Source organism: Scatophagus argus, chromosome 22 (genome assembly GCF_020382885.2).
Source record: "Scatophagus argus isolate fScaArg1 chromosome 22, fScaArg1.pri, whole genome shotgun sequence".
NCBI classification, from domain to species: Eukaryota; Metazoa; Chordata; class Actinopteri; family Scatophagidae; genus Scatophagus; species Scatophagus argus.
The window spans coordinates 13,025,098-13,041,148 of NC_058514.1; the positions used below are offsets into that span (position 1 = coordinate 13,025,098).

A 16,051-nucleotide genomic window follows, 5' to 3' on the forward strand; every position below is an offset into this window, starting at 1 on the left:
AAAAGCATCAGCACGGTTTCCACAAAGGCCCATAGCATTTCAAACGATAAAATGCTATCATAGCTGGTAGTACAAATACCTCTTTTGAACAAACTGCGTGCTGGCATTGCTATCAATGGCAAAGAATCTAAACTAGCACGCTAGCCAAGGGATCTACTGTGAGTGACAAAATGCAATTTCCCAACTAGGCTGTTAGTGATTAGCTTGTCAGCTTCAGTAGTTCACCAGCTAACCCTGAGTTTAGTCGCCATGTTTCCAGCACCACCCGTTTGACAGGGATGTGCAGATGAACAACACACTACACTACACAATCTACAGGTAGAGTACTATATACGCATTAACTTGTTGAACAGTTGGGACATTTTACTTTCACACTATTAAAAATGGCTTAAATAACTGCACAACATAATAAAAATTTCAGACATAGCCTCATATCAAAGCAGAACATCATGACTGATATTTAATGGTCCTATATATCAGTCTAACTCTTCCAAAAAAACCACTAGGAAATATAAAAATAATTCCTCACAGGCTTAATATGTCATGTGCTTGCAGGCCCACCCAGAAGAGTGAGTGCAGCCATTTGTCTTTTTTCATAAGCTCTTTTATCATCTGCTGTGTTGTGCTGAAAATGTGCACACGTCCTCCAGTACCAACTCAGCGAGCTCCAGATGGAAAATGGAGCCATATTTCCCCCAGTGTGAAGACGAGCATCTTTGCACTCTTTTCATAACAGAGATTTTCATGTGTTTTCCAGACCCGATGGCAGCTGCCGCTGTGTGGCGACAGCGGCAGCGTCTTGAATAATGTCTTGGCACCGTCAGCTCACTTTCTGAAACATAAATAAGGTGGTTATGAGTGCTGGCTGGCAGACGACGGCTCCCGCTGGCCTTCTCCCCCCTTGTTGTCTATGGTGCCCCCTCCCTCGATGAGGACAGATGATATTGAGATTGAGAAGAAGTGGATGTTTTGGCAATGTGGCTCCCACAGTCCTGTCCATTGTCTCCAGGAAAGTGTATGTGATTTATGGAACTATAAACTCCAGTCACAGCAAAGCATTAATTAAAAGTGTTGTCCAATATGTGTGTATGACTGCAAAACTCAAAGCGAAATGAATAATGATGCTAAAGAACCTAAAGGAGGGCAAAAGGAGAAACTAAAAAAAAACAAAAAAAAGAAAAGAAAAAAAAGATTGAAAGTCAGTGTATAAGAGGGAAAGGGAATGAAGGGCAGAAAGAGAAGGAGGAGACAAGGCCTGCAGAGGCTACATCTCTCCTGGCCTGAATTACTATCATTATTGTAATGACTCTGTAATGTTTTCTTTCCTGGACCAGTAATTGTTACCAAGCCCGCTGTTCAGAGGTGCAGGTGGACAAATTGCTCCCGAGCATTTCTTTCCACAATAGCAAAGGGAACATAATCACTGCCGCAATCCAGGCCTCCAACTTTTTCCCCTCTCAATCCAACTGTTGGCATTTGTGGCCTTTTGTAGCCCTACACACCAAACTAAGATCAGCAAAACCACATCTTTAAACCACAAAAAGTCAAAAGGTTTTACAATCTCTTGAACCTGCTTGTACATACCTCATCACGTGGTGCTGAAAATCTGCAACTTTCCCCTTTCTACAGCTCTCCACATAAGCCAGAGTTGTGTTGCATCCACATGTTTTGACCCTTTTAAACCTCCACGGTCCATATAACCCATATGAACCTCCGCCCACCACCACCACCTGCGGCAAACTGTCCATGACTCTTAAAACCAGCCAGATGTTGCATTAAGTCTGAGATTCCTAAGGAGCTTTATGACAAGAACTCGCAGGATTGATGCAAATTAGTTTGCTGATGTGAGAGGATTTTTATTGTTCTCTAAAAAGTTGGAATGTATTTCTGTCTGCATTTAATCTTCGAGTAAATTATATCTATTAGACTAATCTAACTCGTGAAATAATGGAAAGAAGCAGATAATAAAGCAGTTCATGGTTTTGCTGAGAACAGTAAAGGAGCCTATTTTGGAACAGTTTTAAAGAAAATATTCAACCTGTTGACACAAAGTGTTGCCATTTTATTGCCCTCAACATATCTTGATTTTTTCCACTTTGGGTAGTGTTCCTACATTTCCCAGAATGCCTTTCAACTACCCCCCAGGGAACATGTCTGGACTTGTAGCTCTGAGCAGTTTTACTAGTGGGAAGAGAAAATGATGACACACATCAGCAGGACAAGAATTGTATACTTTCCAGAATCAGTGGCTGTTTGTGAACACACCACTAAAATTAAAGATTCATTTCTGCTTATGCTGTTTTATTTTATGTGAGGTAAAAATGCTCTTTAAATATCTAGAATAAAATATAATAAATACAACAAATAAATCTAAAGCATGACGAGTGGGTGGTACTTTGTGCAGGAAGTCAATCTATGATGAGAACTTGGCAACCCAGTACCATTTTTCAACTTAAGGATACAACACAATAGGTGCTAGCTTTTGGCTCATGGCTCACCATTAAGTTTCAGTTTTGGCCCTTGAAGAGTAAAAAGCTTCGTGCCTGCACTACAGACACAAAAGGGTACTTCGTGTGTCTAGATGAGACACACAAGCTTGTGACAAAGCATCAATATCTGACAACCTGGGATGAAAACATGTTGAAATGTCTGGTTGGTTAGCAGCTAACTGCTCCACTGTGTTCACCATTCTAACACTAACTTTGTCCGCCTTCTACTTGGTGCTGTACAATGAATTTATGTGAACTTATTACTACCTGCTGTGTCCCAAAACGACACTGATGATGGAGTTAAGACTGAAACTGAAACGATGAGCTGAAAGTGTCAGGCTTTTAGTTTGTGGACAGACTTCCTGTTTTATTTTGGTTGCCCTCACTTCCTTTTCGTGTTCATTCTTGGTTTCTTTACTCCCTATGATTACTTATTGTTTTCACCTGTGTCTCGTTTGCTCCTCCCCTCATGTGTATTTAAGCCAGTCTCTCCCAGTGTGTCTTTGTTAAATTGTCTTCTTCCCTGTAAGTAACTCTCTGGCGTTTTCTGTATTGTTTCCTCGTGCACCAACCCTGTTTGTTTCCTCGACCCGTTTTTGCCTCGTGATTTTGTACTTTTGCCCCGCTGACTGCCTTTTTGTGTACCGAATCCGGACTGTTAATAAACCGCCTCTCTACACCTGTCAGTCTCTGGTCTGCTCTGTGGGTCCTGTTGTCTGTCTGACCCTGACAGAAAGATGCTAAAACACATAAAACAGTTATAAACATAAAGAGTATTGACTAATGCAGTTTTAATCACGTTTTTACAAACAACAGATCAAAAAGTCAAGTGAATGGTTATAATGACTAATTTGTCAACCACTGACAAAGGCAAATAGTCAAATATTGAGGAAAATTGAACAAACACTTGACAGGATAAGTTATGGCAATATTTCCCTTTTGAAGATTATCACACAAACTGCCTTGAGAATTCATTCATGAAATGGAAGGTAGATGGCCGTCTTAGCAGAAAGGGTATTTCCTAGCAGTTATAGGACTGTACAGTAGACACATAACACAACACAAGGAACTTGCTTCATACTGCATTCCATTTTCAGACATTAGTTTCTCTTTTTCCCACCAGTGACTCTATTTTCAGTCCCAGATGGTCCTTTGTTGAGTTCTTTAAAGCCCTTGCAGGCGTATATACATCAAAAGGCGGATTCCACATCTTTTGAAAGTGTTGTAATTACCAGTGTGAATGCAGCACATATGTGGCACACACTGCATCAATCATACAGTAACACCTGATTTTAATAACCTCACCATGGCTGCAGTGATCTGTTGGACACCCACAAAACAGCTTACAGATAAAGGCCTGAAAGAGGAAGAGTGGGATATTGAAAACTACAATTTTAAGCCACTAGCTTTTCATGCATTGGGAAAACACCCTTGGCATTGATGGACATAAATGTTTTACAGCCATTGTTAATCTGTAAATGATGGTATTTTTGCACATGTCTCAGAAATCAGCTGTCAATGAAACAGTAGCTGCAGTATTGTGACGTCTCTTTTCTTGATTTTCTGTAGGTGATGTTCTTTTTTTTTTCAAGCCATAGAGGCTATCATTGTTCAGGCTAACTAACATAGCACCCCATCCAAGATAGGTGCTCATCAGACACATAAGCCAAAAACATTTTCCAAACTATGAGCATTTTTCTTGTTTAACCAGTTGACCTCCAGATCACTGCCTGCACATAGGAATGACATAAACACAACTTACTGTTACAGCTCTTTGAAACCTTCTGAAGGTTGCACTATTGCATTTGGGAAAGTTAGCAAGTGTAGCACAGCAACCTATTGCCACTATTAACTTTGACATAATACCATATCGTAAAGTTAATATGGCTAACAACTTTACAAACAACTGCAACTGCAGGGGAACTGCAGCGTTGTGTTAAATCTCCGAGGGGTAATCACTCCAAATGGCCTCTTGCATTGTATACATAGAGTCATCCCAGTATATTTTCTTTTGGAATAATTATAAAAGCGAAAAAAAGGGCATTATGTCACCTGCCACTCACCAGCAATGTTGATTTTCTAGCAATCTAGAACAGCCTCTTGCTTTGTTTTTTGTTAACAGATGAGAAAATGTATAACACATAGTTTCCTGTATGACAAGAAGAACTTAATCACTTAATCACTTAATCTTTCACTGTTTTGGATTTCATTCCATATAACATTTTTTAAAGGACCTTTTTTGGTATTTGCAGGGATTTGCAACTTTTTTCTGGACATAACTCACATATGTTTTCATGCAGACTTATGGCTTATTGTCTTTGGCCGTCGCCCACCGCAGTGTAAGTCACCAAGCCTCACCATGCTGTATGGGAGAGACATGTTTCTGGTCAGTGACTCATGCAGCATGTTGAACCATGTGAAACCACAGCTCTGTGCCCTTGTGTTAGTCTGCCAGGAGGCCTACAGTACTGTCGGAGCGTGCCTTACAAGCCGTTTCCATGCTCTCTCAGCGAGCAAACTTGCAGACAGCTGCGTTTTCCATCAGAAGTGGTTTCTGGAGATTTTTTTTTGTTGGGGGGGGTAGTGACAGGATCAGGGGGAAAGGGAGGGGGAGGGAGGGCTGCAGATAAAAGTGAGATGTGCCTCGTACTCAGCGGTACAGACTGTGCACACATTTATTAGCAGCAAACTCTTGAATCATGCAGACCAAGATTTACTGCTGGTGGAGACAACTTGAAGAAGGTCACCATGGCCTGTGGGGCAAAACCAATCACAGTGTTTTCTTAACTAATGAACTGTGAGATGAGGAATGGGTTTTTAGTGAGAAATGTGTCTTGTTCTGACTTTGGGTTCAGTCTTAAATGCGTGCAGTTAGTTAACTTTAAGCAGGGATTTAAAAAGAAAGCACATCATTCATTCAACTGCACTGCTACACTTCCTCCACACTGTGTGTATTCTCTCTGTACCACCTGCACAAGTAGTGTGTAAATAAAGGATTTGATGAGTGTTTACATTGCGATACTGTTGTCAGTTCCTGGGGTTAATTTACAGGTTAATAAATTACAGCCAGTGTAAAAGGCTTCCTTTGTGGTACAGGAAGCAGCACCAGAGAGACCTCTAGTGGCTCCATACACACATCCAGTTTGGATTCAGAGAACAGGAGTCTCTGAATTGTAATTGTAGAAAAAAAAAAGAGATCGTTTTTGTTGTTGCAGTGAGGGAATAAAATATTGGCAGTTCATAGTTCAAGTTCAATAAAAGGCCAATATATTTTTTCAGATGTATCAGGCCTCGAATGCACTCACAGAATATTTATTAAGATTTTTGTACAGCAATGACGTGCAGTGAAAAAATAAGACAACAGGTAAAAAAGGATGATACATGCTTATGCATATATAAAGTGGTGAATCTGAAGACTCGAAAGGAGTCTGAATGGGATGTCTTTGCAAGCTGACTGCTTTTGTCATCTACTCAGATAACTCATTTACTCGGATAACTCACTTTGATTTTTCTCTTCATTCAAGTCACGGAAGTTCACTTCCAAGATCAGTGGGTTTCTCCTATTTGAGTATGTGAGATAACTAAAGTGTGATCATGGTTATATTCTGTGTGTTTACTCTTTAATTGCCTGCAGGCAAAGTCAGTGAAGTGCTCGAGCCAGTAGCTGATCAATAGTGTCAGGCATGATGTTAAAAGCTGGATAGCGGGCTGATGCTGCTTCACCCGGTGGGGACTAATGGCTGTGATGTGTGGTGAAGATGCGGGGTCATCACCTGTCATCACCATCCTCAGCCTTCTGAATAATGAACCCATGCTGGGGTTCATTATGCCGGTTTCACAGGTTAAGAGTGAAATGATAATTAGACAGAGTGCTACAAGGGTTCAAGATGTGTTCTCGTTTAGATTTTAAGATCTGCTTTGATGATCAGTGGCAACACTGCGGCATTGGATTGTTAATGTTCTTACTCTTCTCAGGACCCCAAAACTTGCTTTGTCTCAGGAATCAGATATAGTCTGATCAAAAACTCTAACCTGTCCAATTAGTGCTTGTAAGTCATGTGACTTTTGTTCATTATCCCTGGTCTGCTTGTAACTGGGCAACCTGAAAGAACCAAAAATACATCAGAGTTAATGATTTAGACCAACGAAAATCAGAAGTAGTTGTTGGGCTCAAGGAGTTTAAGGGTTCAAACTCTTCCAGATACAGGACAGTAGGTATCTATAAGCAGTATCTGCTCTCTAGCACCCTCTGCTGTCCCAATTCTTATCTGCTTTTTCAGATGCAGGCATGTCTTGGCAAAAAAAAGCATCAGCCCTAACTCAAGTCCTCCTCACTGAAGACAAGGTAATCCCTCTGGTTGTGGATGTTCAGGTTCAACTGCTCCACCACTGCCAGAGCTCATCCGTGACAAAGCCGCCAGATTGGAGGACAGTTATCTGGACTCACGACACAGGAGACGATATGAGAGGTCAAACTAAATTGGCTCACCAGAGAGGCAAGTCAACCCTTCAGGCAATCTCCTGCTCCTCCCTTCAATGAAATGGAAGTCCCACCGGCCCTCCGCTCAGCTCTGAGAAGGCCAACCACATCTCACAAATGGGGCGAACAGGAGAACGAGGTGATCTGCTGACGTCCTTGGTTTTTAACGACAAAGAATTCAAGGACAGGAGAGATTTTGGTCTTAGCTGACTTCAAAGGCTTTGAGGACTCAAACAGTGTCAAGACTGTTTGATTTCTTTGACCTTTTGGACTATCAATAACACATTAATTCTTGTGATGTGTGATTCATTTATTCCCAGCACCAGAATCAAAGGTTTCGGTTGTTAATCAGCCACCGTTATTGTGTAGTCAAATTCTAATTTGGTGTTTGGTGATGAGTTTTGTAGATAAATGATTAGTAGACAAAACAACTCCACTGAACCTGAAGACTTGTTCATCTGACTTCATTTGGATCTGCTGTTGCTTTGACTCATGTTGTAACTTCTTCAAACTCAGTCTAAGATTCTTACAACAAAGTTGTGGTTTTGGATCAGATTCATGCTGTTCCATGTTAAAAAATAATTCATCTTTCACTAATCCATATTGTTGCAGTAACAATGGGGAAAATGTGATGTGCTATGAAAGGTGTTGCTCACACAAACCCACAGAAAATGAATCCTTAAACTCTGCACTTTCAGTTCCACAGATTGGTTTAGCGTCTTTCAGCTCATTGTTTTGGTTTTACAGCCCACAGCTCAACACTCTCACGGTTTTCATTTATTTTATTTCCAGTTACAGCAGGGGGCCATTTTCAGAAAAGGTTAGGTTAGTAGTACTTGCAAGGTAGGGACTAGCAAGTGAACGTAAGTCAAGCAAGCTAAAGAGACAAATGGTTTGTTCAGAAGTAGGAGGGGGCCAAACAAAGTTTAAGGGCAAGAGAATATTGGACTTAAAATAAGATAAACTTTATATTTTTTTTTAATTACTTGTCAGTCTTCTGTTTTGTTTTCATTTGTTTCATAGTTTTCTTTTATTTGTTAAAATGCACTTTCTCTGTTGTGTCCTTCCGTTCCTGATGTATTCCTCAGCTTTCAATTCAGTCTACAGAGTTTACTAAATTACTTTCAACATGACTCAACTTGTCAAGGTTAGCAGAGTCGGCTGTTAGGATTTATTAATGAGCCTGTGGCTTTAGGGAGAATTAATAAAAAAGGAAAACAGCCCTGCTCTTACCCCGGGACATTGTCCAGCGGTTGTTATGTTAATCACTCTGTCCTAATTAATACCATGCATATCATTAGCAAAATGAAGATTCAAATGCCACCATGCGTTAATTACCGTTATAGAAGTCATCTACATTTTTGCAGTGAATGTTAACTGTCTGCCAGTGCTAATTTACCTGAACCCCTCTCATCTGTGCTGCAAAATGAGAAAAACACAAGTTGGATAAATTTTTAGAAATAATGGAGAGGAGCAGGAGAGAACATCACACAGCAAATAGAGTAGCTTTACACAATATTCACATTTATATTAGCTGACATGTGTGTTCTGTGTTTTTACTGTTTTACTGTCCAACAAAACCTGTATTTGTCTCTTACATGGGATGTTTAGCAGCAACAAGATGATCAACTATGTGTGCATGTATGCGTTTGTTTCAGGGGGATTTCCTGATATAATCTCCAGTCCTTTCATTCCTAATGAGCCTCATTCAATGTGCCACAAATCCCTCGACTTCTCGTTGTTATTCAGTCATGGGAAAAGGTCATTTAACTAATTCACCATCTCCTTCCTTTTGTATTTGACTTTAAAGGACTTAAAACATGACAGCCACACAAGAACTTAAAATCTCATAAGTTCCATATTGTCTAAAGAGCACAATGATTTTATAAACCCTAATCTTAACATCTCAACATAGGCCAGACAATATCAGTACCTCATATACAGCAGTGTTTTTTGCTCTGTCTGCAGTCACATTGTAGATAATTCCTCCCTTAAAAGCTTATCTATATTGTTTTGATGTTTTCTCTCTATACTCTGCCATGATAAAATGTTTGGATCTGCTAGTAATCACATCACATTTGTTTTAAGTGCTCAATACTACTACATAGTAGGCAAGACAATTTACTCATAATTACACCATTAGATACACCACAAAATACATGAAATACATACACATACAATACATACTACACAAACTGAAGATCAACGTGGCAAAGACAGCATTGTAGAGTTTGTCATTCAGGCTGTCAGAGCAGATGTGAATATTTTTATTAATATATTATGATTGATACTGTTTCTCTTTTAAGAATTATATTTAAGTGAATGAAGCCTTCTGAAGGGTGCATATTGACATTTTTGGACATGATCAAAGTGTAGGATTTGGGGCTTGGAGGTCCTGAATCTGGACTTACTTGTAACTGGCAAAAAAGCTTGTAAAAAACTTTACTTTAACTTTTAGTACTTCTTTTGTAAAAAGTTGTTCCAAGGAAAAGTATTAACAGTTAGATATGCGGATTATCCAGAGGCAAATGAGAAAATGTTGTTTTGGGTCAACCAACCATTAATTCAGGTCATAGATGGCCTTGCTCTGTGAGAGTAGTGCCATAAAGTTATGTTCAAATTATATAAAACTGTGGTAATACAAAGATGATATCTGCCAGCTTTAAACATCTCCTTAATTAATCCCCAACTTGCACACATAATTAATTGATATACCCCCAACCCCCACCAGCACACACACACACACTCACACAGTCTCAAACAGTGCTTCCCTGCTGGGGAAGTTAATTGTCAGGTTAGACGGTTCGCCTCCAGAGGATTTGTGCTGTGAATTATAATGACATCCACTTTTTCCTCCACTGTCACTGTTGCCTGTATACTACCTAATGCATTATATCACATCCCAAGGTACAACATATATGTCTGCACAGTATGACGCTAACACCAGCAGCCAAGTGCCTAGCTAAGGCATACATTGAAAACAGAGAAAACAGCTAGTTCAGAATCAGAATTCCTTTATTTATCCCTGAAGGGAAATTCTTATTCTTACAGTTCATATTGTCTTTAAAGTTTGATTTTGATTTATCTCGTTTGGCTTTGTCCATACAAAAACGGAAATGTAAAACTATGGTGTTGTGGTTTTGCAAGTGGTCATGTGGCAGAGTATTTCTAATTTGTTAATTATAGAGGTTTTGTTGCCTTTGGACATGGTAGCTGTTTCCCCTTGTTTCCAGTCTTTGTGCTAAGCTAAGCTAAGCTAAATGGCTATTGCCTGCAGCTTCATATTTACAAAACATGAGAGTGGTATTTTCTAAAATGTCAAATAGTAATAATAATACTTTGCTTACTTTGTACCACTAAAGAAAGTGCTATCATAGTATAGTATTTTTTTCACTTTGCTCTTCTCCTTATTCTGGATATTTATAAGATGTTAGCTGATAAAACAAGGTTCATGGCAGCCATCTTTAGATTTGCACCTTTGTCCTCAATCAGCTGAATATGATTGTTCTCCTCAGGCTAAAAAAGAGGTGACTGGACTAAATATATTTTCTTTGTTCAAGTGTTTCCCCCAGAGTGCTGGAGATGGGACAGAAAAATGGCCATCTTGGCAAAGGATGCTTCTTACTTTCAGTCATGCTCATTTCAAAGTCATACAAGAGAAGCAAGCGTGTGTGTGTGCCGACATTTTTCCCCAAAGCTCCTCGTTTTGAAAAGATGTATTGTGCTGAACCCTGCAACACTGTCTTCTTCATAAAATAAGGCCAGAAATACCAACATCACTGCGTTTTAAAATTCACATTAAATCAGCAGGCTCATTATCAACTCCATCCCCAAAGAGGAGACACCTTAAAACTTCACAAAGGCAAGCGGGTGTCCTCACACTTCATTGCCTCCCCACGCTACAACTAAATCTGGCATTATTCTAATTAATGAGATGAGTTCATTAGTGCTCTCGGGGTTAATGTGTTGTCCTACAGCAGATTAGTGAAGGGATTCCAGTGTTGCTGGAGCATCCTAATTAGATCACAGTGGGTGCAGCCTGCTTGAATAGATGGAATAATGAAAGTCGTCGCTCTTCGCAGCGGCACCTTGATTACTGTGCCCTGTCTCTGCTCATGAAAGGTTCAACATTCACCTGGAACAGTGTTCAGCCAAACTGATTCAATTTTATGTATCAATAAAACAGTAACAGCACTTTTTTTCAAGTTCGGATTGGACTTGTTCTGACGATGGGGATTAGTGGGCAAAGCTGCCACCCAAAGGACCCAGGTGGTACTGCAGCCATTTGATTATTATAGCTCTGCTCAAAAATACAAAATGACTACAATTTGGGCACTTTTAGTGTTAAATGGATGTTGCAGAGAAATTTTGCTAGAACTACATCACTAGTAATACTGCAGAACTGTATTACTGTGCGAGAACATACATGCTGTTAAGTAAAAAATACATGCGTTTTTTTGACAAATGTGTATACAACTGCATACATGCATTTTTATTTCACCTTAAATCTGTACTATGTATTACCCACTGACTGTATTTTCAATATTGTTTATGCTTTAATATCTTTCAGCTTTCAATTGTTTTGGTTTTACAGTCCACCAGTGCACTTTTGGTTAAATTTTAACAATCTCATCAAATGCGTTTCTCAAGGCTGCAGCAAAACTAAACCAAATGTATGCATACATCACATTCAGTATTTGGCCTGAACTCCAATGTTAATGTTGGCTCTGTTTGCTACCAAGCCAGTTTGCAAAGTTAGCAGGTTTGCAAACAAGAACACATTTATATGTTGATAACATATTTACAGTTTGTGCCACTTTACCCTCCACAAAAAAAAAAAAATAAATAAAAAAAAATGTCAGGGCTGTAGCTATCACTATGGAAACTGAGGCTCGACCCTAGTTTATAAAGTCTGTAACCTGTGGGAAGTTATCGCTCCTTATCTATAAAGAATAACATGCTAGTTATGCCTTGATTCTTATATTTTTAGACTGAACATATGAGACTTAAATGTGAGTATGGCTTGACTTTGCAGACTCATGACCTCAGTATTTATTAAATCCTAGCTGCAGTCCTGAACTCTGCATTAGAAATTGAAATAAGTTAATGTACAAATTCACAGCCTCTGCTCTGCATGTCTAAATGTGTTTAGCAGCTGGCATTTGATATGTCAGTAATTCCAGTAATAATTCCATTGTTTTGTATGATTTCTTTATTTAGTCTCCTTCGGTGTATGACATTGCACAAAATCAAGTATCAATCCCTTCTTTTGTTTTCTGGGGTTTGTCTCATATTAATGCCACTGCCTTCAAATGGTTCTCATCATTTCCTCTGTTAAGCTTCTAAAATTAACTTAATCTTCTTTGCTCGTCCCTCCCACACACGTCTTGTTGTTCAAGCCCACCAGCTCATCTCGTTTTTTTGTTGTGTTTTCTAAGAAGAGAATGTTGAGATAAGTGGCATATTACACTTCAACAGCAGCTACACCAAGTGACTCTGATTATGATGCAGAGGGTGTTGTCTTTGAGATAGAAGCGGAGGAGGATTGTGAAGCTAATTCCCTTATAACTTTTTCCCTCATTAATCTCTGCGGAGGGATACGAGATTCTTTAAATGCTAATGTCCAATAAAGATGTCAGCAGTGACATTTTACAGTGGCGGCACAGATGTTAACAAAGTTGACGGTGTTGTTGTGGAAGAACTTTTCTCACTTTATTCATACTACTTGTCTCACATGTTTATTTGGAAGAATCCTCTCAGGATTAGACACAAATGCATTATAATCAGCAATTTTGTGCCAAGGTGGAATATAACGTCTCCCTCTTGGCCTCACAAATAACTAGATATCTCTCAACTTTTCAGTCATCAAACTTTAATTAGAACATGAGTTGATATTGTTTAATTTAAGCAGTCAGTTATATTTACATGACATTAGTGGAGGTCAATGTGGCAAATAATTGAAGAACACACAGTAAAAGGAAATCCTGTTATTTCCTTAAAAGCACCCATAGATCAACTAAAAACAAATGACAAACTGACAATCCCTTTATATGGAATTAATGTCCAAAGGGTTGAGTTGATTACGAAATGTACTGCAGCTCCTTCCTTTGTTGTTCCAAGGACAAATCATTCTTTGAAAAATCCCATCTGAAGATATATGATTGTGTCTGATATGCTGTCATTCTGTTGAGGCTGTCACACTGATCACGACTCTGACACTCTAGTCAGCGTCGCCGCCAATCGCAGCACCACTGGGTCGTTAAATGAGAATGTGAAAACACTAAAGATTTCCATAATATCGATCTCTGTTCTCAAAATCTCTGTGGGCAAAACGAGCATCCTTCTTGCTGTGCGGGATTCGTCCAAACGGTGCGTGGTCATTGAAACATGTGTCAAACACTTCATCGACTATTTTCTCCGCCTCCTCTCGGCCAATGTTCCTCACAGCCAGGATGGAGCGCAGGGCACGGCCTCTGACACACTCCTGACCGAGGACAAACCAGATTAGAGACACAGAACTGTAATCTGACAATATTCAGTATCAGTGTATCTCAGTGTAGGTACCTGATGATGCTGCTTCAAGCCAAAGTTGAATCTCGCAGCTTCATTGCTAAAGGAGCAGTCTCCACTGAGGTTAGCTGCCCGAATCTAAAATAATGACACCAAAAAGGCTTTGGATGAACAGCAAATAAACTTGTAGCTCAGCAGGATAATATTTTTCTGAGCATGTTTTTCAGCATTATCAACATCATATTAACTGATTCATTTGGAAGACAAATGCAGTGTGAACAACTAGGTAATTTATCACAATAAAACCAACCTCCTTTTTCTCAATTAAATCCCCACATTGTTTACAAGGAAACATCAAATAATAAAAGAAAACTGTAATCTCCAAATGAAAGAACCTTTAAGTTAAATGATAATTCTGGTGATGCCACAAAAAAAGATATCTGTTTTCAATAAGAACCAGTGAGCTTGGGGCTGAAAGCCACAGATAAGGCTGCATTCACAAGCCTTATCCTTTAAGAACAAAATACTGACACACAATGGTGCCCAATTGTGGGAATCTGGTTAAAACTGCAAAGAACAGTATCAGTATGCTTTTGCTCTCCGTGTACTAGCCGTAGTCTATTGTAGAAAATTCTGTGACTGGTACATTCATGACAACCAGGACACAATGTCAAAGCTTCCTCGCGAAACTAAACTAGATCACACAATAACCAAAGTTACCATTGCACATAAATGCAGCCAGTGCTGAACATAGTGGGACTCACCTCAGAACAAGCCAGATGTCTGAAGTTGTTGAACCAGTCCACGTGGGCCCGACAGTGGTCAAAGGCATGAATGAGTTCATGTGTGACCACACGGTTCATATGGGACTGCTGGTGGATGTTGTTCTGACACAAAACGATCTGCAAGCAGACACAAATCTCATTAATGTTGCACAAGTCAAATTCTTTCAAGCCATCAGAGAGCGCACTATTGTTATTACTGTCAAGATCTGTTTCTTACTTGGGAAGAAGCTGCATCAAAGCCACCGCTGACAGTCCCGTCACAGTCTTCACAAGAGAAATGTCGGTCTTTTAACACTTTGCTGTGTTGACAGGAGGAAGCAAAGTGATCTTGGTGCAAAACAAACCAGCTCACATTTACATGTTTGTTGAATTGTTGTAAAAGAGTTAAAAAAATAACAACACAAATGACAGTGAAGCAGAGGGAGGAAAAAAGAATGAAATGATCACAACCTTAGAGAAATGACATAAATGTCTGAGCAACTGGAATATTAACTGAGAAGAAGAGTTTTGTTGCAAGCATTTATTAAAAGTTTTTAACGAAAAACGATAAGAGGACAAACTATGTTTGAGATGAATCCAAAAGGCAAAATCAAAGCTGCGATTCCAGAAATGTCTTTGATTCACTCATTTCATTACTGCTACTAAAAACTGTTTAAGTACGACTTGAGTTTCGGCATACTATTTAGTTATAGCGAAACTACGTATTATTAAGCAGTAATAGCAGTAGCTAGTAAGTTAGCATTTCCAGTATTGATATATATTCTGTGTAAACAGGTAAACAGCCGCAGGTCATTTGCAGCAGTGTGAGAGATGGCGGTGGTCAACAATGATAAAACACACTTTTGTTTTAAAATAAAATGATATCTACCATCCTGAGCTTTTCATGGCACTGAGGAGGAGTTTGGCATACGGACCTGGAAGAAGCACAGAAACCAGTTATGGTTGAATATAGTTAGCAGTCATTGACAGAAACCAGTGCTAGCAAAATTAGCACACGCTAAACGCTGTGCAGTGTTAAACACTGCACGGGTCTCCGGTGTTCAATGCAGAGAATAAATTCCCCATGGAAGGGTGACAAGCTAGGCAGAAAACTCACTGGTTTCCACTGCGAACTGTAACATGACCTGACACTTGTGGTTGAATGTGAACAGGCTCTCCGCGACTGATCCCTTCTTGAACTTTCGCGCGTTCCTCTCCGGGAATAATTCGTATCCATATTCATCTTCTTTAGTCTGGGCCATTGTATGTAATGTTGTGCACAGTTTGGAAATGTTAACATAAGATCCCCTGGTTAGCCACCGCTAGCTAGCACGAGAGGTCATCGCTGTTTTAAGGATCACGTGATATTGATATAGGTCAAAGGTAATGGAAGGGAATACTTATTTGTAAATTGTTTGGCTTTTATTTTTAAACAAAAAAGTAAAAAAAAAAATACAATTCTTTTTAATATAAGCTGCTATAAAATGCGTTTTTAGAGATTAGTATACAGTATAGATCGTCTAGTCACAGCGTACAGGTAAGTGGTCTACTCGGATAAAAATCAGACCCAGAGAGAATAGTTCCCAGTGCATATAGTGTATACTAGCGATCGGTAAAATCATTTGTAATACGAAAAGCCAGCAAGTTTTGTTTAATGGCTTTCATGGGGAAGAGCTGAGCCACTTCATTCCAAACCAGTAGGCTAGTGACATTACAGAATCACAAAAATGCTAACGTCCACATTTGAGGAATAAAATGGACACTCTTGTGGTATGTTTAGGTTCTTTTTTCCATTGTTTGTGGGTTTA

The 16,051-nt window shown here is 39.4% G+C and overlaps 1 protein-coding gene across 1 annotated transcript; it reads right to left on the reverse strand.

Moving 5' to 3' along the window:
- Positions 1-12,824: 12,824 nt before the first annotated feature.
- atp23 (ATP23 metallopeptidase and ATP synthase assembly factor homolog) lies at positions 12,825-15,650 on the reverse strand. The gene is made up of 6 exons (XM_046378743.1): positions 15,361-15,650; positions 15,133-15,178; positions 14,482-14,563; positions 14,244-14,381; positions 13,534-13,617; positions 12,825-13,453 (listed from the first exon to the last, which is right to left on the reverse strand). Exons 1-6 carry the CDS (start codon positions 15,503-15,505, stop codon positions 13,250-13,252), a joined length of 699 nt encoding a protein of 232 aa, XP_046234699.1. The 5' UTR covers positions 15,506-15,650; the 3' UTR covers positions 12,825-13,249.
- Between the last annotated feature and the right edge of the window lie 401 nt (positions 15,651-16,051).

Excerpts from the sequence above, each read along its gene's own strand:
- atp23 (XM_046378743.1), bottom strand. The coding sequence starts at position 15,505 with ATGGCCCAGACTAAAGAAGATGAATATGGATACGAATTATTCCCGGAG. Across the intron at positions 13,618-14,243 it reads GACATCTGGCTTGTTCTGAG|ATTCGGGCAGCTAACCTCAG; the intron begins GTGAGTCCCACT and ends TCATTATTTTAG. Across the intron at positions 13,454-13,533 it reads GCTTGAAGCAGCATCATCAG|GAGTGTGTCAGAGGCCGTGC; the intron begins GTACCTACACTG and ends GTCCTCGGTCAG.